We start from the raw sequence: 26133 nt of genomic DNA, 5'->3' as shown, positions 1-26133 counted from the left end.
GTAAGTATACTGTACAGAACGACCGTGCTGCTCCAGTGTCCTCTCCAAGTCATATTTTATACTAAGTCGTACAACAATGCCCAGAGAGATATGCAGAGAGCCAGTACACAAAAACAGTGCCCAGAGAGATATGCAGAGAGCCAGTACACAGAAACAGTGCCCAGAGAGATATGCAGAGAGCCAGTACACAGAAACAGTGCCCAGAGAGATATGCAGAGAGCCAGTACACAGAAACAGTGCCATCTCATAATGAACATTAGTGAGGACCAGTTATATAAGATAAGGTTGAAAATGGGTGAAGAGACTTTTGTCCAGCATCGACCCAACAAACATTAGATGTGTTCTCTTTCTAACGATGTCTTCTTTCCACAGGGAACAGAATGTCTGCGGTCTCAATGCCGACGCCCCTGGCGGTTGCCAGGCGACAGGCAGGCCAATAAGCACCAGCGGTGTCTCCTCCGTGGATCTGCCCACCAGTGCTCCGGGCTCCCCATCCCCCGACGGAACGGTCACCAGCAACGCCAACAGGTCGATGGAGCCCGGAAGCCCCTCACCATATAGCGGCCCTGTGCTGTCCCCTCATCACCGCCAGAGCCCCGCCCATAATCCCTTCTCCACAGGGGGGCGCCACTCTCCGGTGAGCAGCAGCAGCACAGCACCAGGGAACGTTTTAAACAACAGTTCCCTCAATGCACTGAAGGACCTCAGCCAGGCACACAGGGTCTCCCAGGGCCTTGTGGAGGGACAGGGTGCACACAGGGTCTCCCAGGGCCTTGTGGAGGGACAGGGTGCACACAGGGTCTCCCAGGGCCTTGTGGAGGGACAGGGTGCAGAGTCAGCTGACGGGAAGCTGCCGTTAGGCCTCCGGAGCCCCATGTCGTCAAGCAGCAACAACAACAACACCAACAAAAACAACAGCAGTGCTAGCCAGCTAGCTAAGAACGATGACGACGTCCTCGGAGGTTTGAGCGGACAGGACGACTCGGTGCCACACGGCGACGAGGACGCGGGGGAGTCGAAAGACCGCCTCCCCGAAGGCCTGGGAGCTGGCGGTCCGTTAGGTGACCTCGCGGACGCTCAGGCCCGCCTCCTCAGCACCAAAGGTCACACCAAGCTCCTCCAGCTCCTCACCACCAAGCCCCCCGAACACGGACAACCCTGCTCGCCACACGCCACCGACGAAGACCCCGACTGCAAGGACCATCACATGGGTGGAGTTGGGGCGGGGCCTAACCATTCCAGCTCGTTAAAGGTAAAGCAACAGATAAGGGACAGCAGAGTACCATGAGTCCTCACCAGGGGGACCCATACATTGACATAACAACGCGTCATCAGAGCGGAGGGAGGGGCGTCAGCTGCGACTCCGCGGCTCCGCCCACCCCCCGGGGTAAGATTTGTGATTTGTGATTTGCTCTCGTTCACTGCAATGCAATTTGCGGCATTTTCAAAACAATATTGCGCAGAGTAGCGATTATCTAACGTATTTGCAATGCCATACGTTGAAAGATCTGTTGCCCGCGGACAAGGCACGTTACCTCCGCAAGTTAGATATTATCGGCATAGGTGTTTGCCGTATGTGATTAAGGATTGGAAAAAGTTGCATTGGCAGCCATAGAAAATTCTGCCCGGGGTAAAACACCGGATGTGATGTTTTTGGGCGTTCCTGTCTTGTTAAAAAACCGGCTGTGACGTTTTTGGGCGTTCCTGTCTTGTTTCGTGTCAGTGTATAGGGAGTCCTCAGATTCACCAAATCTATTATTATTATTTATTTATTTACATTAACCACTTAATGCTAGGGCGTCCCTATTCTGGGGAGAAGTTGTAGATCGTCTATTTTGGGGCCAAAGGAGTGGTGTGGAGGGAAAAAAGAGCAGGCCAAGCATAGTGGCCTAATTGTTGACGATCTAAGTGGATAAAATAAATGTATGAAAATACAATACTAATAGAATTACTAATTGTTTACTAATTGTAAACAAAAAAACTAAAACATTGACAAACAAGTCTATGAAGCCATCTATGAAATAGTTGAATCTGCAACACAATTGTATACAATGCTTCTTTTCTCTCTCCATGGCCTTAAAGGCGTAGTGAAATGAAAAATATGTTTTTCAAACTTTTAGACCATATCCGTGGTCATCATATGGGCATACCTAACAATGGATGCCAAAAAAATTGGCAAATTCTCATTTCTGTGTGTTTTTATATCAAAAGTCCATAAATATATTTTTGTAATTACTTCCTGAAAACTAAAACATGCTGCGTGATGACGTGTAGAGATACACATCGATAAAAGCCAATAAAAATTAAGCTCACCAGTTTAATTCCTGATTCCTCCTCCACAGCTGGTTTTGATTAAAGAACTACTCCGTTTGAATCCAATTCAAGACAGTGTATTACTTGTTTTAAACTTAATCATCACGCTAAAATATGTATATAGGTTGTATACAGGTTAGAGGCTTTTCCCCATGTCTCCCTTTCACTTTGGTTTACAAACGAAAATCCACGTGCAGGAAGTCACAGACTTTGAGACCCCATAGCCTGGAGGGGTGCGACGCTCTGATTGGTTCAGAAACTTCAGAGCCAACGTTTCAGGCAAAACTTCAAAATAAAATGTCCACCATTTCCGTTTCCCTACACCTTTAAAAACCTTGAAGACCCGTTCAAGGTTCAATATCAGTTCATGAAAACCTGCATCTCCCTCCCGTCCGTCCGGGCCGTCCGTCACCATTGCCTCCATGGTCATGCCTCGTGACATCACATCTTCATTATGGTCACGCCTCGTGACATTACATGACATCATGTATGGTGCCTCGACAAGGCCATCATATATGGCCCTCTCCATATATGAAGATCACAACACTGACCCTCATCTAACCCTGGATAACCATATGGCGAAGACTGAACCATCACCTAGATCTGCATATATGGAGCTGGCCAGCAACTCTACATCTGACCTCAAATCCTTAGATCTCCATATATGGAGCTGACCTGTTCTGACATTCCATATGTTGATCCCTCCCCAACCATCCTTCCTGTTCTGACATTCCATATGTTGATCTGACCTCATCAAACCCTGTACAATCAAGACAGGCTCCATATATGGCCAGTACAGAATTCATTCCATATGTTGATCTGACCTCATCAAACCCTGTACAATCAAGACAGGCTCCATATATGTAGCCTGGTTAATAAACCAGACTAATATCGCACGGACCGCGGGATATTAGTCTGGGGAGGCTCAGCTTGGATTTCATTTCCAGGGGGGGCGGGTTGAAACATTTTCTCTTTGACGCAATTGGTCAGAGCTACTGTCAGTCAAAGGTCTCAAGCATTGAAAGTCACTGTACCAAAGCCCGCCCATATTGCATACCGTGTCCCGATTGGCCGCCCCATTTCTCTGGTGTAGGACATGGGCGTACAATTGAGCTTCTCCAGACCGTAATCCGCCGGCAGGCAATTTATTTTTGCCAATGGCTGATTCGGTCTGGTTTATTAACCAGGCTACCATATATGGCCAGTACAGAATTCATTCCATATGTTGATCTGACTTCATCAAACCCTGTACAATCAAGACAGGCTCCATATATGGCCTGTACAGAATTCATTCCATATGTTGATCTGACCCCCCCATGCCAAAGCGCCAGCGCTCGCCCAGCAGTCTGCCGTCTGCAGTCACCCAGGCATGGTATAATTACTTCAGAATGTTCAGAAAAGTTGCATCCATGCATTGGATCAAACTGCACAGTTGACATCACATTACTTTTTAATAATTGGTTAATTTGATTAATAGTTTCAGGGCTATTTATAATTCCCTCTTTAAAGGAGAAGCACAAGATTCTGCACCGGCTGCTTCAGAACAGCAGCTCGCCGGTGGAGCTCGCCAAGCTGACGGCGGAGGCAACGGGAAAGGACCCCGGCGGTCCCGACGCGCCAGGAGACAACAACAACATGGCCGCCGCTGGCGAGTCCACCCCCAGGCAGGAGGCCCCCGGGAGCCCCAAGAAGAAGGACAACGCGCTGCTGCGCTACCTCCTGGACAAGGACGACAACGGGGCCGAGGAGAAAGGCCTCAAAATGGAGGCCGCTTTGAAAATGGCCACCGTGAAGACGGAGAACACAGACGATCCAGGATTCAACGTGTCCAACCAGGTGAGGGATGACATATTAGTAGTATATAGCGGTATAGTCACTGGAGAGATTAGACCTGTCTGCTGTATAGTCACTGGAGAGATTAGACCTGTCTGCTGTATGTGGTATTAGACACTGGAGAGATTAGACCTGTCTGCTGTATGTGGTATTAGACACTGGAGAGATTAGACCTGTCTGCTGTATGTGGTATTAGACACTGGAGAGATTAGACCTGTCTGCTGTATGTGGTATTAGACACTGGAGAGATTAGACCTGTCTGCTGTATGCAGTATAGACACTGGAGAGATTAGACCTGTCTGCTGTATGCAGTATAGACACTGGAGAGATTAGACCTGTCTGCTGTATGTGGTATTAGACACTGGAGAGATTAGACCTGTCTGCTGTATGCAGTATAGACACTGGAGAGTTTAGACCTGTCTGCTGTATGTGGTATTAGACACTGGAGAGATTAGACCTGTCTGCTGTATGTGGTATTAGACACTGGAGAGATTAGACCTGTCTGCTGTATGCAGTATAGACACTGGAGAGATTAGACCTGTCTGCTGTATGCAGTATAGACAAGATGTTAGAGTCCACCCAAACATGAGTCCTGCCCACCCAACTACTGGTCTACTTGGTCAAAGAAGGAGAGGATAGATGGATAGTCTATGAACTGGTATGATGATAGCATAGTTTTCGGTCTTTTCTGTGGTTTTGGGGGGATTTGACCCGGCTATGCAGCGCGTGCTTGATCGCCCCGCACCTATATTTTCGGCCTGCCCACTGTGACACAAAGCATTTCTACAACAACCTCTCACTGTACTACACTGTACTACACACACTGTGTGTGTGTGTGTGTGTGTGTGTGTGTGTGTGTGTGTGTGTGTGTGTGTGTGTGTGTGTGTGTGTGTGTGTGCGAGCGATGCCAGGGGAGGAGAGAACATTTGTAAAAGGAGGAGGAAAGAGAGAGACTAAAATTACAGTAGCTTGCCAACAGCAGGTCACCCTGCCACTACATTGGCACGTGTGTGTGTGTGTGTGTGTGTGTGTGTGTGTGTGTATGTGTGTGTGTGTGTGTGTGTGTGTGTGTGTGTGTGTGTGTGTGTGCACATGTCATGTGACCAGCATGCAGAGCTGCAGTGTGTGTCTTACATCACATGACCTCATTAGCGTCAGCCTGCTATTTTTAGCACCTCCTCTACTCATCAGCCGGCCAACCAGAGAGCTCTGTTGGATGCCCCTCCCATCTGGAGACAATGTTGTTATCAATTACATTATTAATCAAACTAGTTGAAAGTGTTTGGGACGTAATCAAATAATCAAAGAATAATATTACATGATTCTTTTAAATATTAATTCTGATAAAATAACCTTTTTTATTGATTTTTTTTAATACAATAGAAAAATAGCAGATCTACAAGCTCACGACATGTTGCATTGTGCTATTTTTTACTAAATTCTTTGTAAAATAATGAAAAAGTAACCTCTCTCTCTCCGTCTCTCTCTCTCTCTCTCTCTCTCTCTCTCCCTCTCTCCATCTCTCTCTGTGTATAACTGATCCCAGACCAGTGAATTAGAGGACTTCCTGGCAGACCTACAGCAGAGACAGCTGTTCTCAGGTCAGTCTCGAGGAGGAGTCGCATCCTCCTCTTCCTCGCTCGCCCCTCCCCCGGCAGCCGGCGCCGACAACAAGCACAGTGTCGCCGTGGCGGACTTCCTGCACATGACTGACAGCGCCAACGGCAGCGGGAGCCCGCCCGCCGGCCACGCCCCCCAGCACAGAGCCTACCCCACCGCCAAGGGCCCGCCCGCACGTAAGTCCTCCTCTAAAGGAGCACTTCACCTCTTTTCACCTACAGTCATGTTATTGGCACTGGTGGAAACTAACAAAGTACATTTACAACTACTGTACTGTACTGTACTTAAGCAGTGCTATTTTTGTTGGCTAAAGCCCTAACCACGATGTGATATGTCTTGTTGCACGTTGACCCACGTTGACCCTAGTGATTCAACGCATGGAATTCAATGGCCCAAACCACAACAAAGGGTCAAGACGGTTTTAGCGTTAACTAAAGACTAAGTTGACTAAGGTTTTTCAGAAGACTAAATAGGACTACTTTCTACTTTCGATACTTTAAGTACATTTTGAATTCTCTTTTTTATTCTCTTCTTAACAGTTATTATATACATTACTTTTTTGATTAATCTAATAATCTAGAATTGTGTTTTTTGGCCAATTTTGATATCACCAAATCAATGCAAACTAACTCAGCTCTACAAACTAACAATGTGTTGTATTGTGACATGTTGTGAGATCGACTATTTTCTGTATTTATTTATTTTTAAAATCAATTAAATACATTAGTTTAATTAACTGTTGCTGTCCTAATTATAACTACTGTGTGTGTTCCTGTGCTCCCCCAAAAAAATAGATTACCGTATGTTCAATATTTAGATATTTGATATCCATTTAATCAAACACCCCAGTGTCGAATGCATCGACCTTCATTTTTCGATTAGTTATTTAATTATGTTAATATTTTACAATGTGTTATTGCATTCCTATACAAATTCAGGAAGTAGACTGGGACAGTTTAATGTTGAACTCGAGGATGCTTGTCATTGCATACCTAAGGACAATAACAGTCACAATGTCTGAGAACGAAGCAGACTATGATTCGACAGACTATGATCAGGGGATTGTTGTTGCCTATCTTTTTGAGACAGAATACACAGAAGAAGATTTGGATAATTTGGGCGATCTCACGAGAGCATGTCAGGAGCCGGCCCAGATTGGTATGCAGGAAAATAACGCTTTGTTCCTAATGTTATTTCATTATAGGTAAAAAAAAGAAAAGAAAAGTCTTCCAAGATTTTTCCATATAATAATAAAAATAGCAATACAAGTTCACGCATTGTCAAGGTGTTGACTGTGTTGATTGAAATAGGGGAAAGCTGACACATTCATTAGATCAGATATGGGAAAATAATATAAAGGTTAATGAAGTGAGCGAAGGGTGGAGTTGTTTTGTTGTTGTACAGTATATTGTGTTTTTGGGTACAGGCTTTAGTTCCGGCATACTATTGGTCCAACTGTCATTAGACTGACAACCTACCTCAAACCCTAACCTAACCCTTACCGCAAGCACGGAGCAACGCATGTTCGGGAGTGGCGGGTGATTTCCGCATGTCGGATCGTTTGTGTGTCTGATCTGCGTGTGCAGTTTGTGCACCCCATGCCTTTTTCACTTTGTTTGTCTGAGTTTTCTTTTCATTATGTACGGAAGTAGCCTATATTCCTGACATGTCAGGATGCTTTTTTTTGTTGTCTTATGAAAACGTGATAATATATATATACTGTTCTTATAACATGAAAAGCATCTAGTTATATAAACCCTGCACCTTATAATGTGATTTAAACAGAAAAGCCTGTCTTCCCAGCAGATTGTAATGGCTCCAGAATGCTCCTGGCTGGACGGGGAGGAGCAGGGCTCCCAGTCAGTGTGGCTCCCCAGCACCCTGACCCCCACCCTGACCCCCACCCTAACCCCAACACCCCCAGAGCCTTCCCTGCTCCACCCAGGAACCACACCCCCTACCCCATACTGCAGCAGCAAGGCACCATGGGAAACCACAGAGGCATGGCCAATGGAGGTGTGTTTTATGAAGATAATATAATATTAAAGTTAGGTTACATCAACAATCAGCTTAAATCACAGTTAGTCACAGTTTAGCTGTGATTAATTACGGATGGACAGACAATGTCCTGTTCCGCTGAATGTATAATGCATTATGACCAGCACTTACTGTATATACTGTACTTCAAAAACCTTGTTATAAGAATTATACACATTCATAATGAGTGTTATAATGCCTTATACACGTATTGTAATAGACTAAATCCATTATAGTTAGATTAGCTGTTGCACACCTAAACTATACTACTGTACATAAAAGCGATCCCCCATCTCTCCTCATCTCCAGGCTTGCTCAGTGGGGGCCCGGTGCGGCTACCCATGCAGCAGCAGCAGGGCTGGGGGCCTCAGGGGTCCCTGATGGGCCAGGCTCTCCAGGGAGCAGGCAGGATGCAAGGGTCCAACCCTCTGAGAGGAGCCAGAGCCATGGTCAACATGAACATGATGGCTACTGGTGAGTTACTGACTTACTGGTGCTGGCGGAGGGACGGACGGACGGACAGACAGACGGACGGACAGACAGACAGACAGACTTCTCTTAGAACATAATATACCGGTAGACTCATTACGGTTACCCTCTTTCCTTGAAATTCCTTCCACTGCCCAATCAGAGATGGAGATGGGAAACCCTGCCTACCCCCAGCAGCAACCTCCGCCCAATCAGACGGCCCCATGGCCGGACCGCATGATGGCCGTAGATCACTATGGAAACCAAAACAGGTACAGCACCACACTATTAGTGTAAAGATCTAACATTTATTCAATAACAGGTACCACACTATTAGTGTAAAGATCTAACATTTATTCAATAACAGGTACCACACTATTAGTGTAAAGATCTAACATTTATTCAATAACAGGTACCACACTATTAGTGTAAAGATCTAACATTTATTCAATAACAGGTACCACACTATTAGTGTAAAGATCTAACATTTATTCAATAACAGGTACCACACTATTAGTGTAAAGATCTAACATTTATTCAATAACAGGTACCACACTATTAGTGTAAAGATCTAACATTTATTCAATAACAGGTACCACACTATTAGTGTAAAGATCTAACATTTATTCAATAACAGGTACCACACTATTAGTGTAAAGATCTAACATTTATTCAATAACAGGTACCACACTATAATGTAAAGATTTAACATTTATTCAATAACAGATACCACACTATTAGTTTAAAGATCTAACATTTATTCAATAACAGGTACCACACTATAATGTAAAGATTTAACATTTATTCAATAACAGGTACCACACTATTAGTGTAAAGATCTAACATTTATTCAATAACAGGTACCACACTATTAGTGTAAAGATCTAACATTTATTCAATAACAGGTACCACACTATAATGTAAAGATTTAACATTTATTCAATAACAGATACCACACTATTAGTTTAAAGATCTAACATTTATTCAATAACAGGTACCACACTATAATGTAAAGATTTAACATTTATTCAATAACAGGTACCACACTATTAGTGTAAAGAGCATGAACATTTATGTAAGATAAGCACACTTTTGTTGACGATGTGCAGTGGTGAAAAGTAAGTAGGCGTTAAGTAATTTGTGCGTGTGCGTGCGTGTGCACCAGGCCTCCGTATGGCGTTCCCCAGGAGGAGGGGGTGTGCTGTGGCTCGGGGCCCTCAGAAGGGCCTCCAGATGAAGGGACCCTGATGAACCAGCTGTTCTCTGTGCTCAAAGACTTTGAGGGCCTGGAGGAGATCGACAAGATGTTAGGAATACCTACACTGGCTGGACAGGTAGGAGAGAACACACACATGCACACACGCATTCACGAACCAAAACACCAGCGGTTAGTTTGACGGTCAGGCCCCGGGTGTGGCCCGAACTTACCGTGCGATCGGATTGGGCAAGTCATTATAGGCATTATAAGCTAGTAGATCTGCTATTTTAGCCGCTCGACACCCTTATACGAACTATAAAATAGGGCTTTGCTGGTTAATTAAAGAGTGTGCGTGTGTGTGTGTATGCTCGTCCAGGTCCCAGCGTCGAACCAGGATCAGTTCTCTGGGGGCCCGCTCAAGCCCCCCATGTACAGCCAGCACTACCCCCCAGACCCCAGCTATCACCACCCACACCTCCACAGCCACAACCCCCAAGCGGGCCCCTACCCCACCGCCATGCTGAGGATGCCCGGAGGAGGAGGAGTCAGGGCGGGGCTTAGACCGACAGGCCACGCCTCCGGGGTTCCGTCTCAACCCAACAACCTGCGACTGCAGTTGCAGCACAGACTGCAGACGTCCCAGCTGGTATAATGACATGATAATAAATGATAAACACACTGCAGGCCCAGCTGGTATAATGACATGATAATAAATAATAAACACACTGCAGGCCCAGCTGGTATAATGATATGATAATAAATGATAAACACACTGCAGGCCCAGCTGGTATAATGATATGATTATAAATGATAAACACACTGCAGGCCCAGCTGGTATAATGACATGATAATAAATAATAAACACACTGCAGGCCCAGCTGGTATAATGACATGATAATAAATAATAAACACACTGCAGGCCCAGCTGGTATAATGACATGATAATAAATAATAAACACACTGCAGGCCCAGCTGGTATAATGATATGATTATAAATGATAAACACACTGCAGGCCCAGCTGGTATAATGATATGATTATAAATGATAAACACACTGCGGTCCCAGCTGGTATAATGATATGATTATAAATAATAAACACACTGCGGTCCCAGCTGGTATAATGACATGAAACAGTGTTTAGTAGAGCTACACCCATATATTGGTCAGGCCGATAATATCAGCCATTATTTGGGTTTGTGTATCACTTATTTGTCTATATCTCATTTGACTGACCAGTTGAAAGACTTTTAAATTCAATGTCAGACTTTTTTTCGCGTAGTTACTGCACTTTGGCTCTGTAGGGCAGTTTAGTCAACAAAGTCAGCAATTATGCAACCTATGTTCCCTCAATTTTTAACCACTTTCAACATGGCATCCCTAATTATAATATCGTAATGTAAAGGGGAATTTCAAGAATTATATATATATTGTTATTATTTTATAATAAATCTCTCTTTTGTAAGTTTACAAAAGAGTGTGGACCAAGTACATACCCTTGGGGGACCCCGGTCAATTAAGTATTAGGGTTTAAGACTTAATTGATTGGATGTTCTCTCTATAGTCTCTGTTGCCACCTAGTGGAGAATAGCGGAACAACACCAGATGAAGGCTTATATAATTATGCTGTTTTTTTTTTTTAATGCATAATAGTACAAACATTGATTATTGATTGATTAAGACAATTAAAAAACAAGTTAGCATGGAAATGCATGTGTTATTCTTGGTTTGAAATTACAGTATGTCTAATGTTTCATTGACTGTTCCTCTGCCAGAACCGTCAGCCAATGGTGATGGGTGGAGTCTCCAACATGAATCTACCTCTCAGGTCTAATGTACCTAACCAGGTCAGTGTCTGTCTGTCTGTCTGTCTGTCTGTCTGTCTTGTTTACCTTGCTTATTGTGGGTGTCTCTGGATAAAGAGCGTCTGCAAAAGCAGTGGTTCCCAAAGTGGGGTCCAGGGACCCCCGGGGGTCCTTGAGGGAGTTCCAGGGGGTCCCCAGCTAAATGATAATTAAGAACCAAATAGACCCTTATGGGTCTGTAACTCTGAGAGTGTACAAATGGAACCAAATGAACCGCAACTGGTCCGTTTGGTTCCATTTTGTACACTTTCTTTGAGTTAAATTAACAGTGATTTTACAATATAAATCGGGGTCCCAGAGATAGAAATGCCATTAAATGGGGGTCCGTAGCCTAATTCACTTCAAACCGGGTGGGGGGGGCCTTAAATTGAAAATGGCTGAAAATCACTGCTAGAGCCGTAAAGGTCTTCTCTTATGCGGGTCCTTGGCATATCTTTTCAAATGGGGGTCTGCAGGCTAATGAGTGTCAATTTGGGGGTCCTTGACATGAAAAGGTTTGGGAACCACTGTGCTAAAGGCCTACATTGTAAATGGTGTGGTGCAGGGAGCCCTCAACGCCCAGATGGTGGCTCAGCATCAGAGGGAATATCTGACCAATCACCTGAGGCAGCGCCAGCAGCAGCAGCAGCATCACGTGCACCAGCAGAGAGCCATGATGATGCGTGCCGCCACAGCCGCGCACAACAACATGGCCGCCGGCGGCGGGCCCCGCATCCCACAGGCCAACCCACAACAGTTCCCCTACCCAGGACCCAACAGCTACGGTACTTTCACCACCATGCGCCACAGAGCTTGTAGAACGTTTGGCAACAATATAGAGACGCTAGGGTTCAAGTGGTTAAAGAAAAACATAGCGATATGAGTCAGTGTCAAGACCTACGCTGTAGAGTGCATTAAGTGCTGGTATTTGGCGGAAGTAGCAGGATTTTGGCGGAGATACCGGAGGAAATTATGTTGGCGCTTTACAAATCTGTTTACATTCTCTGTGAATTAAACAAGTGTTGTGATTGGTCGAAAAATATCATATCCGGGTGAAATTCTGTACATCTGACGGATGTTCCGGCCCGACACTTTCAGCTATGCACTCTCTTCCTTAGGTTGTGACCAGGCAGATGAGTAAGGCTGGGGCCGAGGCTAGTCAGTGGGTGTCATCATCTCTTGTTCATGATATCAACTGTTAAGTAGGCTATAGTATATACAGTACATAACTGCAGACTTATAAATAGGCCTTAAAGGCCTATATATAGCTGACCACCGAAAAGATGGTCACCTCATAAGGTGAGCACTCTTTGTCTCTCTCTCTCTCTCTCCCCCCATCAGGGATGAACCAACAGCAGCAGGTGAACCCAGGCTCAGGGTTTCCCGGTGGGGGGGGTAGTACCAACCAGATGCTCTCCCCCAGGGTGGACCAGGGACAAGGTCCCATGATGCCTCAGGGTGCGGGGGGGCAAGGAGGACCTGCGTACCAGCCTGGAGCGGACCTCAATGGATGGAGTCAGAGTGGGAACAGGTTGGTGTGACCTCACTGTAGGGCTGCAGCAACATATTTGATTTATTTGAAAAGCAATAAAACCACATGGTTACAGCAGTTTGAAGATAATTCTAGATAGTCCTTAGTCTTATTTCCATTGAAGTCCTCTCACAGTAAACAGATAATACGTTTAAAATACATTATAATACAACAGTACATACATAAAAACAAGGACTTCCTTATCTTTCCTAGACTAATAATCCTCTATTCTTTGAGACACACATACAGATATATAGGGACGTGGCCGAATCCGCCATTCCTTCATGGAGTGAAAACAAAGCTTACCATTTTAATTCCATTAGGGAACATACACATTTCTCTTTTTATTTTTTTATTTTTTTTTGTGTCATAGAGCAACATTTGACAACAGTATTGTAGTGCCAAATATTCAAAATATTTGGCAATTCTGCCAAATGTGCCAATAATCATATTCTTTGTGACACACATCCGAGTTTTTGCGGGAATCCCGTGATGTTGATCCCCTTCCCCTATTTGCTCATACTAGGGCATAATTGTAGTCAGACGAATCGGGGAACATTTTCTAATATCCACATTATCAATAACCTGATATGACACTATTGTCTTGGATTTTGGATATTGTAATATTGTGATATTATAATATTGTCTTCAGATGCCATATTTTATACTTACAAAGAATGTTGAGTTGCAGTTGTACACCAGGGCTTCCCAAAACTTGAGATTCAAAAGAGACATTTGGTGATCTCCCCGCACACAGACTTAATATATAAATATGTTATGAATTTAATTCCATAAATAGTGAAAATAGCCGTCCGACAAACTCAAAACCGAGCTTATAGATCTGCTATTTTCTCTGAATTTTCCCTCCAGAATTGGGAGGCTATAGTCCATGTGGTTAAAGGTAGGGTAAGCGATTAAAACAAAAGGTCTTTTGTTAAAAGGACAAATCACTATATTTGGGTTCAAATGGCTCTTGAAATGAAACAAAAGGTTGACTTCACTGATACAAATGATACATGATGTCTGTCTGTCTGTCTGTCTGTCTGTCTGTCTGTCTGTCTGTCTGTCTGTCTGTCTGTCTGTCTGTCTGTCTGTCTGTCTCTGTCTGTCTGTCTGTCTGTCTGCCTGCATGCATGCATTTGTGTCCAGCAGTGTGTACTCCCATCAGCAGTCCCAGTACTCCCAGCATCAGCAGTCCCAGCAGCCTGCATACAGCTCCCAGTCCAACGCAGCCATGCATCAACAGCCTGCATACAGCTCCCAGTCCAACGCAGCCATGCATCAACAGCCTGCATACAGCTCCCAGTCCAACGCAGTCATGTACACTGGAGCCAACAGCGTCAATGCAGGGGTCACCATGACAACCAACGGCAACATCATCAACCAAATGTCCGCTCACATCAACCCCATGGGTTCCATGACCTCTGACCCGGTGAGAGAGCTCAGTGGTTCTCAAACCTATTATTATTATTATTATTTAAACTAGAACTAGTACTGTTTATATTAACATTCATTCGTTCATTCATTCATTGTGCTGTGTTGTCCACAGGGGGGCGACAGCGGCCTGATGCTGGAGCAGTTGGCAGGGATTGCCACATTGACTCAGGAGAATGAAGCCACATCAGTGAGTGTTTGGTCCCATCCAGGGGTCATCTATAATTATGTCCCTATCTGTCCGTGACTTGGTCTTGTCCGTGGCAGAGACTTGGTCTTGTCCGTGGCAGAGACTTGGTCTTGTCCGTGGCAAAGACTTGGTCTTGTCCGTGGCAGAGACTTGGTCTTGTCCGTGGCAAAGACTTGGTCTTGTCCGTGGCAGAGACTTGGTCTTGTCCGTGGCAAATGTTTGATTTTATTTTTCACACGCCATTATAGTGTTCTTATTTTGATCATAAGACCCAATTACTGTATGTCAAGTCAGCAGGTTTTCTTCAGAATATGTATGACACTTTTGTACTATGGCACACTCAAATGTTTTATTTGCAAGGAACCCTTTAACTCTGACAGTGTACAAATGGAACCAAATGGACTCTACGGGTCCATTTGGTTCCATTTGAACATTCTCAGAGCAGTGGCGCCGTCAGGCGCTCAGAAGTGCGGGGACAATTTATTATTCATATTTTTTGCAGCGTTCGCTGTTTGTTTTCGTGTAGCTCCGAAGTGTAACCACCAATGGATGAGTCCTCTAACTAACTATAAGCACTAGCTGGTTAAAGACTAGATTGTAAATGTTAAAGTCATTTCCTGAATTTCTATGTAATAAGGGACATTCAAACTCATAGGCCTACTCGGGAAAGTTAAGAACTTTATATCCTGCATGAAACATTGGATTGCAAAACATCACTTTCTAATAAGGAAGTCAGAATAATTATTGAACATATTATAGATAATAAATGTGATATGATATGTATGATGGACCCAAACCCTAATGGACCTCTGAATGTCATTATGACATTAAATTACATTGATTGATTGATTGATTGATTGAAATATTTATTAACAGTTTGTAGAATTGACAGTACATTTTAAGCACAAACTCAATACAAAGACTGTTAACTGTGAGTGGACGACCCAATTAAGCATTACACTTGTTTACAACAGGGTCCACGTTGTTCAATTCATCAAAACATTTAGAGACATACAAATAGACACTTCTATGTAGTTAAAGAACAGAACAGGAATTCATCATATAGGAAGCAATTAAATCGCATGTTTTCACCTTGATGAATAAAGTAATCCATATCACTCACACCATTGAGTCCATGGAGGTTTGATGCGTCTTGTGCGTGCGACCCGTGCATACTATCGGCTTTCACTTTAACTGACGGGGAAATAGCCTAACTTTGTTCCCCCATATATTTTGCTGCAGTATTCTGATCTATTCCCTGGTCAGCCAGTCACATGCAGCAGCACTTGATCATTCCGAGCCCCTGCTGTTTTCACACTTATATATTCAAAGAACCATGATTGTTGTGTTAATTAGCGAGCAAGTGCAGAATGGCCGTTGCAGCGAGAGGCAAGCATGCAGCCCTGACGAGGGTGCAACAAAATGGGAGCAGCGCCGGGTCGGGGAAATAGATCAGTCATCTCCCAATAGTGCCGGGACATACTGTATATACCCTTCTGACCCCCCCCCCCCCCCCCCCCCTCTCCCCTCCGGCGCCTATATCTCAGAGTTACTGTAAGTCTGTGGCAAAAAACACCACAAGCCAGCACGGCGATGACCTGTGCAGTGTCATTATAACGTGTGTCTCCAACTCACACACTGGACGATCAAACTGATTGTTTCAATCCTTTGTAGAATTTCTGCTGACCCTGGTCTTTGGGTGGGACAACGGAGGACAAGCAGCCAATGAAAACACTGTCTCCCACACAGCTGACCAATCAAAAGGCATGAGGCAGCCAACGACAATACACTGGTATCAAACCCACCAGCCGATCAGGAGAAGACTGTGTGTGTGTGTGTGTGTGTGTGTGTGTGTGTGTGTGTGTGTGTGTGTGTGTGTGTGTGTGTGTGTGTGTGTGTGTGTGTGTGTGTGTGTGTGTGTGTGTGCGAGAGAGATATATATATATATTGACAGAAACTGAGAACAGCCAATACCATCATCCGTTCCCATTGACGCATGCACAGCAGCATGCACACACACACACACACACACACACACACACACACAATCACTTTGTGTGATTGAATTCACACATAGACTACACTTTATCTCAACATGTGTGCGTGTGTGCAAGCAACAAACAAACAATGTCACCCATGCAAGCGGTTGAGAGCAAAATACAAATTTCTCAACTTTAGTTTTATATCTATTTCAAAGCCTGGCTGGTCCTGTACGAAAGTATTTATAATTTTGGAATTAAAATAACTACATAATAATGAAACACTCTTTGTACAACCCACAGAAGGAGGTCTGTATTTCCAGTGTGCTTTAGGTGGTGTCAAATCATGGAGGTGAATGTTTATAGATTGTACATAGATAGATTTATAATATAAATGTTTGTCCTTTCTCACGTCTGGTGTTGCAGACCCTTTCACATTATCGCTTTGGAGCAGCTCACTAAAGCCGAATTTATAATTCATTGTACGATGGTGTCGCTTGCCAAAAAGAGCATACTAACAAAGCGCTCGTAGATCTGTTTCCCCTCCCGTTTTTCTCCCAATACAGTCGTTATGACAATTCCCAATTTTTCCCAAGTCCCTGTCACACATAATTATACAAGCTGTACTTCTGCGCTGCGTTGTGTATCTGTGATTTTCAACGCTCAACACTGATGTACGAGCATATGTAAATGGGGCTTGAAGGTATGCTTCACACAAATAGTTTTTTGTTTCTGCCGCATTCCTTAGCCAATTATTCAATATTTGCTGACACTGCTGAGGAAGGACACTAATGCAAAACTATATAAAAGAGTAATATAAACTCTAAAACAAAGTCTGACAGTGTAATCACTGATGAGCCTACTGATGATTCAGGTTAAAAAAAGTACAATTTTGCTCTTGTTGAGATTGATCTCCTATTAACTTCGATTAGTCATGGATTATTGGCTCAGTAATGCGACAAAAGCAAAAAGAAAATGTCCATGAGTTCAAGGCTTCATGGGGCGAGTACCGTAATTGATAGAAGGACTTTTTGGGTGAAGTTTTCCTCTGGACTGATGGGAAAACACAGTACAGTACAGAGTGAATGTCAGAGTTTGTGATGAGATGTTATGTTGTGTTTATTGATAACGCGGTGCTGCTTACAGCGCCTGCTGAAATGTCTACGTTTCATGGCTCCCTCTGCTGGTCTGGAGGCACAGAAATATTAATACGATTTATGTCATATAGGCTATTTGAAGAATAATGTGAAAATGTTAAACTTTGACTACAAAGAAATACAATTGATATGGAGTTAACAAAAAAGTAGCTCAATTTTGCCAGTTTTATGACGATCATTTCCCAGAGAATTTTAAATGATGTTTTATTTTCATGACGCCAGACTTTCTTTAACTTTCTCTTAACGATATCTCAGGTCGCCTTTTGAGATACTTTTGAAGGCAGTTATAGCTTTCTCCCACTGGATGTGAATGACTTAAAATCCAAAGATGTCATGAGAAAACCTTTACTATAACAAAACGTAAGCCATGGAACTGCTTCAGAATGTTTAAACAGCCTTTCAGCAAGGATCAGGGCAATCAAAGCCTTTTATGTACTGTAAAGTCATTCAAAACTATTTTAACATTTCTTTAGAAAAGTGAATAATTTCATCACTAGCTGATATTTAAATTCATATATATACACATATTGATTTTATTTCTTAACTTATAGATTGTGTACACAGCTACCTTAAGATGCTGAAGACCTAGCATAATGCCTTAGACATGTTTGTGTGTGAGTGGTTTATTACTGTGAGGTTTACAGTTGTATATTGTATACATTAGTATGAAATATATTGGTCCTATTAGGCTTTTAGTACACACCTTAAGAGTCCATTCATTATTTGATGGCAGTTAATTTTATGATGGCTTTATTCCATTGTGGTACCATATACGAGAATGTACACAGAGATACAGTTTCAGTAGGCCTACTTAATGGAGACTTTGTTAATAAATGTACTTAACAGTACTATACAATGTTACGACAATACAATGTAAGTGCAAATAGTTATACATGTATGTGTACAGTATAGTTGGTGCTGTACTGTTGTACATGAGCTTTTAACTGTGCGAAAAGTAGTTTTCCAGATTACTAATGCAGTGTGACAAACTGGAACTACAGCAGGCCATGGTGAGTGACTGTCACCCATCACTTTGTTTTAGGCCAGTGGGTTGTATTATAATTTGTACAATATACTGTTTGATATTTTCCTCAAAAGCAGGTGTTTGTAAATCAGTACAATGGTTAACCACAGCAATATGTTTAATTCAGAAGCAAAGTGTCGGTTCCAGATGTATTTATTTGTATTTGTTCATATTGTCACTGTCGGGTGGAAACCTTGTACGGAATGTCCACAACCGTTAATTTTCATGAAAATAGAAGAAAGAAAACACCTTTGTTCAATGTAGTTAGTACTTGTCAAGCTCCTGTTAATACTTTATATAATTATAAATAGTATAAATTTAAAAGAAATCCACAGATACAGACTTGTAGATTGGCTTTTCTTGCTACTTTTGTGCGGCACTGTTGTACGGCAAAGTAGGGCATTAATTCGCGAAAAACAAAAGTGAAACTGTGGAGATGGTTTCTACCCGACAGCAACAATGTATTTGACAGGTTTCACCACGGGTGATAACCAGTGCGTCCAGGGTGTGTACGTGGGCATTGTATTATGCAAAAACGTTCAAAACATTCACAACTTATGCAAAATGTCGCTTTTCCTTGCCAACGCTTATTACTAATTTATGACTCATGCCATTGTAAATAAATTATTTTTATTGACTGTAGTTGTCCTGTGTTTTATTTTATTTTATCGGTGGTGGAAGACGTACTCTGATTTACCACAATCTAAATACTGTGAACGGCTTGTATTCAAAATATGACTTGAATACAAATATTTACATATACAGTATATATATACCGGTACTCTAATATGGTAAAGTATAAAATAGGGCGTGTCAGTGCTTAATGTATGTTGTATTAGCAGTCTAAATCTGTAAGTAACTAGTAACTAAAGCTGTAAAATAATTGTAGTGGAGTAAAAAGTATTCCACATATGCCTCTGAGGTGTAGTGGAGTAGAAGTAAAGTATCAAAAAATGGAAATACAGACAAATTATTTCAAAATTGTACTTACGGGTGAATGTACTTAGTTACTTAGTTTACAGCCCTGTATTTTGACAAGGACATGATTTGGTTTATTGTGGCGCGTTGCCATTTGGCAGTACGAGTCGACTGCTTATTTATTGTTAATTTATAAAATTAGCTTCCAAGCCTTGACTGTCGACTAGAGTGCTGTTGGAGTTTATGCATATTCAATGAATGCCTTTCCATCCATCCATATTGGGATGATTATCGACCAATTTTAAGCTGATAAAAACCATGTTGGACACAGAATAGGAGCTACAGTCAACAACTGAAGCAACATCATTTTAACATGACATTTGTGTTGAAGTTCATGATGCATGGGCCCAAGAGAGCCAAGTACAGGAAGCTAGCCTATAGTGTAATGAGGAAAAGGACTTGGATTGCCGTGATTTTTCTCCCCCAAAAAACATGATCATCAGGTATTATGATTATACTGGGATACTATACCTAATACATACATGCAGAGTACTAGGCTGCATGCAGAGTCACATGTTTATGAATCTTTAAACTATGGTAGAGGGTCATGCCAAATAATGCTGATACAGGGGGGGGGCGCTATAGCAATCGTTTGAAAATGAAACCTTTGAACAGGCATAACTCATGCCTTGTTTGCCGAAAGCAATGGCACTTGTTTCCACATGTGCCTTCCTTGACTCAAGGGGAACACATCTGTCACTTTGACCAGTAAGCTCCGCCCTCAGATTTTCCGCTATTTTGAGCAGTTAAAAGAATGCTTAAACCAGATTTTCTGCCTGGATTTTTGAGCAGTTTGCGTAAAACGTTCTACACACAATCTATAGACCATTAACTGAAATCCCAGTTGAAGAGAAGTTTGTTTGTGAAAATGTATAAAATAAATATAGCTGCAAGCAGCGACAACAAGCACTTTGAACAGGCATAACTCATGTGCCGTTTGGCCAAAAGCCATGGAACTTGTTTACACATGTGCCTTAATGCGGAACACAATTTTCACTATTGTATGTGAAGATATTTGTAAAAAAAAATATATATAGCTGCAAGCAGCAATAAGAGTGGCCAAGGAATGCAGCAATAAGAAAAGTACTATATGCAATACAAGCGGGTCTGTTTGGGGTCTATTTGGAGTCTGTTTGTGGGTACAATACCGGCGCTGGGTGACCTAAAGTGGCATTGTAAAGCAGCCTAAAAGGGTCATTCACACTGAGCACTATGACTAGCCTATAACTGCAGCCAGCCAGTGGTGTTGAGCAAATTATGAACAAAGTAATATTTTATTCACTAAACAAAAGTGTTCCAGAAATCTGATTTATAGGCTACTATTTTAGTTTAAAAGTTGTGTGGACATTAATTATAGACCCTATAAATATCACATGCATGTGAATGAATGGATGAATGAACTCTAGACTAGAGAACCATAGTTACTAGTATTGCATTTGTTGGCAGTAATAAGTGTTGCAGAACAGCAGAGGGCGTAGTTGGTCAAGAGGACCGGTAATTGTCCTAATGCTAAAAAGTGGATACATTTTTATTTTATATAATGTCCATTTTCGTCGTCCTCAAAAACCCAATTAACGACAAATCAACATGCCAACATTTCCGAAAAGATGTAAGTGACATAAAACCAGACCATATTCGAGCACATTAATAGGCTACTACTACACATTTTGTTGAGTTATATCTATACATAAGTATTTGTATTTTTGGATACTCCTATACTATCTCAATTTTCAAAGACAAAATATTTTAGGCCTACAAATATTGTAGCCGCTACTGTTGACTCCATACATTTAAAGGAAGGGGAAACTATACTTTAATTATAAGTGAAAATAGCATAGGCTACAATCTCGACACATAAGACACATTATGATCTTGTAGATATGCCGTTCTTCACAATTTGTTATTTCTAGGGGCGATTTCTGAACATTATTGGGGGAATATGCTGCTAAATTAACCTTGCGTCAGAGCAGGAAATAATTCTAGGCCTTAAGGCCTAGTCAAGCAGAAGGTGATGGATAGTGGCTGGCACTGGGTGGGTGAGGCTGTCTGAAAAATAGCCATGACTTGGCGTTAAAACACTCTGATGGTGCATCATCTGCTACCCACGCTGCACAGGCTAAATCAAGTAGCCAATTTAATTACAAATGCGTAACTTAACTTGTTTTTGTTGTGTTTAGTTTCTTTAGTTTATGCATTATAGGCTCTGTAACTCATTGTGACATTTCCCTTTATTAAATACAATAAGAAATATACAAGATTAAAATACAATTGGACTATATATGTGCCATGTGTATGGAATTTACCAGTGAGATTTATTATTATTTATTATTTATTATTAAAGAAATATAATAAAATGTAATAATAAAATAAAAGATCAATGTGGCCAGTATTCAAAAAATACATATCCAAACAAATCTGTCCAGAATTGAATATAGGCTAACATAACATGACATGGCATAACATGGTCAGATCAATGGAATGGATTCTGTACTGCATGGCCATGGAGCTGTCTTGAGTGTACAGGGTTTGATGAGGTCAGATCAACTGGGATGTCAAAACAGGTCAGCTCCTTATATGGAGATCTAAAGGTGGCAGCGGGGCAGTGTCTTGAGTGTAAAGGGTTTGATGAGGGCCCAGGGGCCATTAATTTTCAGGCCTGTTGAGAACTCTATAGTTTCCCCCGGCTGCCGGGTGCGGCTGCACTAATAACTTTAAGGGCCCGTCCAGAGTTTAAATGGACAGGTATCAGTCAAAAGGGAGACATCGAAGAGGAGATCGGGAAGGATAAACATAATGGAATGTCAAAACAGGTGGCTCCATATATGGAGATATAAGGGTTTGAGGTGAGAAGTAGAGTTGCTGGCCATTCGCCAATATTAATGACGTCAGGGATATATGGGCATAATATCATCACGTGATGTCACGAGGCATGACCATATTAACTGACTGCATGGCACTGTGCTGACTGACTGACTGATGGGGAATGCACGATTTCATAGTTAACTGCGACCTACAGTGGCAATAACATAACATTTATAGGCCTATTAACATAACATAACATAACATAACATAACATAACATAACATATTAACATCGTTACGTTATAATTATATTATATTCCGCTGGTGTCTGTCCAGTGGTGGGGGATAGAAATCACACCCATGTGAAGTGAGGGGCGCTTTACCAACCCGGGTTGGCCTTATCATCTTACATGATTGCGATATCATAACATAACATATGCCGATTTGCTCATTGACAATCACAGACAAAACAAACATTAAACTGTCCATTGTCAATGGCGTTTTTAATGTTTGTCTAGACCATAGAGGTCTAGACCATAGAGTATAGACAAGACAAACATTAAACCTGTATATAAAACAGCCGATCTACAAGCTCACGGCGCGTCCCTTCGCAGATCTATGTGAGCTTGAAGATCAGCTCATCCTTTCAGCCGCCAGCCGACGACATTTCCGCCCCAGTAAAAATCGGACCAATCAGAAGGCGGCTAGAGGAAGCACCGGCTCGTGCTGGTAAACAACAACTGTTCAGATGAGAGTGAGTCGGTGTGGGTGCGGAGGAAGAGGACACGACCGCTGTCACACAATTTAGTTTTAATTTATTTTGTATTAATTAATTAATTTCAATGACCCTGGTGACATGACGGCCGGTGGCACATTGTGTCCTCGCTCTAAAATGCAAGGTGAGCTTTGAGAAAATTATACCTTTTTTCCCCATATAGCCTATATTTATTTTATTGTATTGTATTTCTTGTTTTCTAAGCAGCCTCATTCAACGGGGCCAGCAGCCGAGGTTCTGCTGCTGCTGTTACACCTACACATGTGACCTACCCAACACGGTGACCCTACAGTACGAAAGAAAAAAGGAAGAGAAAGGAAAAAAGAAAGAAAGTATTGATTAAGCTGATGAGCTGTTTCGTTCTGTTTTATTTTGTTTTAATAGTTGCTTACTTTTCGTCAATGCACCTTGTTTAATGTAGCACATTTTAATGTAGCATGCATCATTTTAGTTTAATGGATGCAAAACGTCATAGCTATGACGTTTTGTGGTTTTTGTAACCCTACTATTGATTACAAAATACCACTTTATCACGGTACTTGAGACTTTCTCTGCGAAAATGACTTGTGTCATGGTGGATGATGCAGATTAGTGTATTTCTAGTATTAAATACACTGACAATAAAGATAATAAGATAATATCTATATGCCTACTACATTGGACGGGATGTAAATAACATTAAACAGCGAGGTGGAATATTGGAATATTTATTTATTAATTTCCTACAATTCCTAGACTTAAACAAAGGATAAGAAAAACTCCCATAAATAGCCCTGAGCTAACGGTACAGCGACCTCTATTCACAGAATTCTATAAGTCACCGGTTTGAGCGTAGCATGGCTAGCTTCAGACTAGTCAACACGGGGGGACCACTGCAGTGCTCTCCGCCGCGTCATGTCATCGCCTTTTATTTATTCCCCAGTCGCCAATTCAAACTGCCAGATGCATTTTTATATAGCTTAGTCTGTTCTTTTGACGTTATTATGATTATTTAAATACGGGGTCAAACAACGTTGTACTTGAATGATGGTTTTCAATGCTTTCTGTCGGTGAGAAGGACAGCTGGTTCTATTGGCGGTGTGGTGCTGGCTGGACTGGTGATGTCATGACTTTTCAGGGTTGCCCTTGACTTGGAGGGGGGTGATGGATGGGGGCATCGTGTAATGTAAACTAACAGAAACCTTCAAAAATAATGTTTTTGAATAGGGCTTAGGCTTGTTGGGTAAGTGATTTTTGTTCTTGTTAAAATTTGTGTTAATAGCTCAACATTCCCACAGTATGAATTGCTTTAGAGCACGTCAGCCTCAAGCTTTTACATTTCAAGGACTCCCATAACAAAGAGTGTACGAATAGAACCTCTCCCTCCAAGGAACCCAGAAGGGGACACCTTGTTGACCCCTGTTACCAAAGCGGTAACAGGGGTCTTAGTCCGGCTTCTTTTGTTTAAAGTGCAAAATTTGTTATATAGTCTTTTTTTATTGGCCTAAAATATTGTCTATCTATATACATAGATTCATGAATCCACTTGCTGACTGGCTGTCGGTATTGAGCAATTTTTTTATATGACCTACCATTAACATCCTACAGTATAAGTCAAGGCAAAAATTTGTGTCAAACTTTCCTTATGCTTTAAGTAGCATGTGATGTCAAACTAGGGGGTTTTCATGATTCTGAATCCATTCCAAGCATTAAATGGTCAGCACATTTAGGGGACATTTGGGCAAGTGGCTTGACCTAAATGTGCTGACCATTTGTGATGACGACTGGCCGTTTTTAGCCCAAGGAGTGTTTTTTTGTGCAAAATGCTTGGAATGGATTCAGAATCATGAAAAACCCCTAGTTTGCTACATAAAGCATATAAATGGACATTTGAAAATCTTGCCTTTTATATAGGATGTTAATGGTATGGTACATATAAACCCCTATAAGTGGATTCATGAATGTATATAGACAATATTTTAGGCCAATAAAAAATACTATATATACCAAGTTTCCCACTTAACCCAGACTGCCGGGCTATCTCCCCGATTCCCTGTCCCTCCAGCTCTTTAGTAAACAGAAATAAATGTGCAGGTGGATAATCTACCAGGAGAGAGAACTCATACAGGAGAAACAAGTGATGATTGATTGATTGGAAATTGTATTAATTGCAGAATGGGTACAGGTCAATACAAAAACTGCTACGAGGATAAAACCAGAAAAAGCACTACATCAGGGTCCTCCATTTCAATTCATCAGACATACAAATATACACATCTATGAAAAAAAAGGTGTACAGTATAGACAAGAGGGGAGGGGGGGGGGGGACTCAGACTTAATTTACTGTCAAAATCCATGATCACAACACCAGAGAGAAACCACTTCTCAACAAACCACTTTTAACCCAGATTCGGCTCAAACAAGGGGTTAAATAAAATTTGCTCCTATGCCACAAAAAATGTGGAATGCCCTATCAACAGGCGTTAAAAAGTGTGAATCCCTAGACTCCTTCAAAACCACTCTCAAAGAGCACTTTAGGGCGTCTGCAATTCGAAACTGGCTCTTTCTTTATAGGATGATTTCCTGTTTTTGAGGGTCGCTAGCCCCTCCTATACACAGGTTTAATGTTTGTCATTACTTGCGCAAGCAGAGCGCGCAAGTAATAATTTCGCCCGGTCTTCGTTCACCGTGACAGCCAACCCGCCATTTGATGTGTATGCAAAAAAAACAGCAAATCTGTGCCTGGTTTGCTGGGACCAGATCACACAAATGACCATATGTCTTACGTCATCATTTAGAGCTAGTCATACGTATACTATACATAATCAGTAAAAATAAAATAGCAAATTGTGCCTGATCTGCTGGGACCAGAGTACGTGGTGTGTATATGTATGACTAGCTCTCAATGATGACGTAAGAAATATGGTCATTTATGTAATCTGGTCCCAGCAAACCAGGCACAAATCTGCTGTTT

The 26133-nt window shown here is 42.1% G+C and overlaps 2 protein-coding genes across 4 annotated transcripts in view; both read left to right on the top strand.

Annotated features, from left to right (window-relative positions):
• Window positions 1–16439, top strand: part of LOC310870217 (nuclear receptor coactivator 2-like) — a 55896-nt gene extending 39457 nt beyond the window's left edge. The window contains exons 10-23 of one of the 3 annotated variants that reach the window (XM_083781309.1): window positions 373–1252; window positions 3823–4149; window positions 5693–5942; window positions 7573–7782; window positions 8113–8277; window positions 8435–8543; window positions 9437–9605; window positions 9846–10115; window positions 11243–11314; window positions 11877–12096; window positions 12653–12842; window positions 13992–14274; window positions 14392–14466; window positions 16141–16439. In XM_083781309.1, the coding sequence (XP_083637435.1) occupies window positions 373–1252; window positions 3823–4149; window positions 5693–5942; window positions 7573–7782; window positions 8113–8277; window positions 8435–8543; window positions 9437–9605; window positions 9846–10115; window positions 11243–11314; window positions 11877–12096; window positions 12653–12842; window positions 13992–14274; window positions 14392–14466; window positions 16141–16152 (3232 nt within the window). In that variant the 3' untranslated portion in view covers window positions 16153–16439. Of the gene's footprint in view, window positions 1–372; window positions 1253–3822; window positions 4150–5692; window positions 5943–7569; window positions 7783–8112; window positions 8278–8434; window positions 8544–9436; window positions 9606–9845; window positions 10116–11242; window positions 11315–11876; window positions 12097–12652; window positions 12843–13991; window positions 14275–14391; window positions 14467–16140 lie in introns of all 3 variants that reach the window. The other 2 variants (XM_083781310.1, XM_083781308.1) reach the window with 2 other exon arrangements.
• Window positions 16440–23167: 6728 nt separating this feature from the next.
• Window positions 23168–26133, top strand: part of LOC310870455 (solute carrier organic anion transporter family member 5A1-like) — a 39885-nt gene continuing 36919 nt past the window's right edge. Inside the window, exon 1 of the mRNA XM_083781684.1 lies at window positions 23168–23304. The gene's annotated coding sequence lies outside the window, so the exon portion shown is untranslated. The remainder of the gene's footprint in view (window positions 23305–26133) is intronic.

Source organism: Protomyctophum parallelum (assembly GCF_964188405.1).
Source record: "Protomyctophum parallelum genome assembly, chromosome: 14".
Lineage (NCBI taxonomy): Eukaryota > Metazoa > Chordata > Actinopteri > Myctophiformes > Myctophidae > Protomyctophum > Protomyctophum parallelum.
This window is presented reverse-complemented; position numbering and strand designations above follow the sequence as displayed.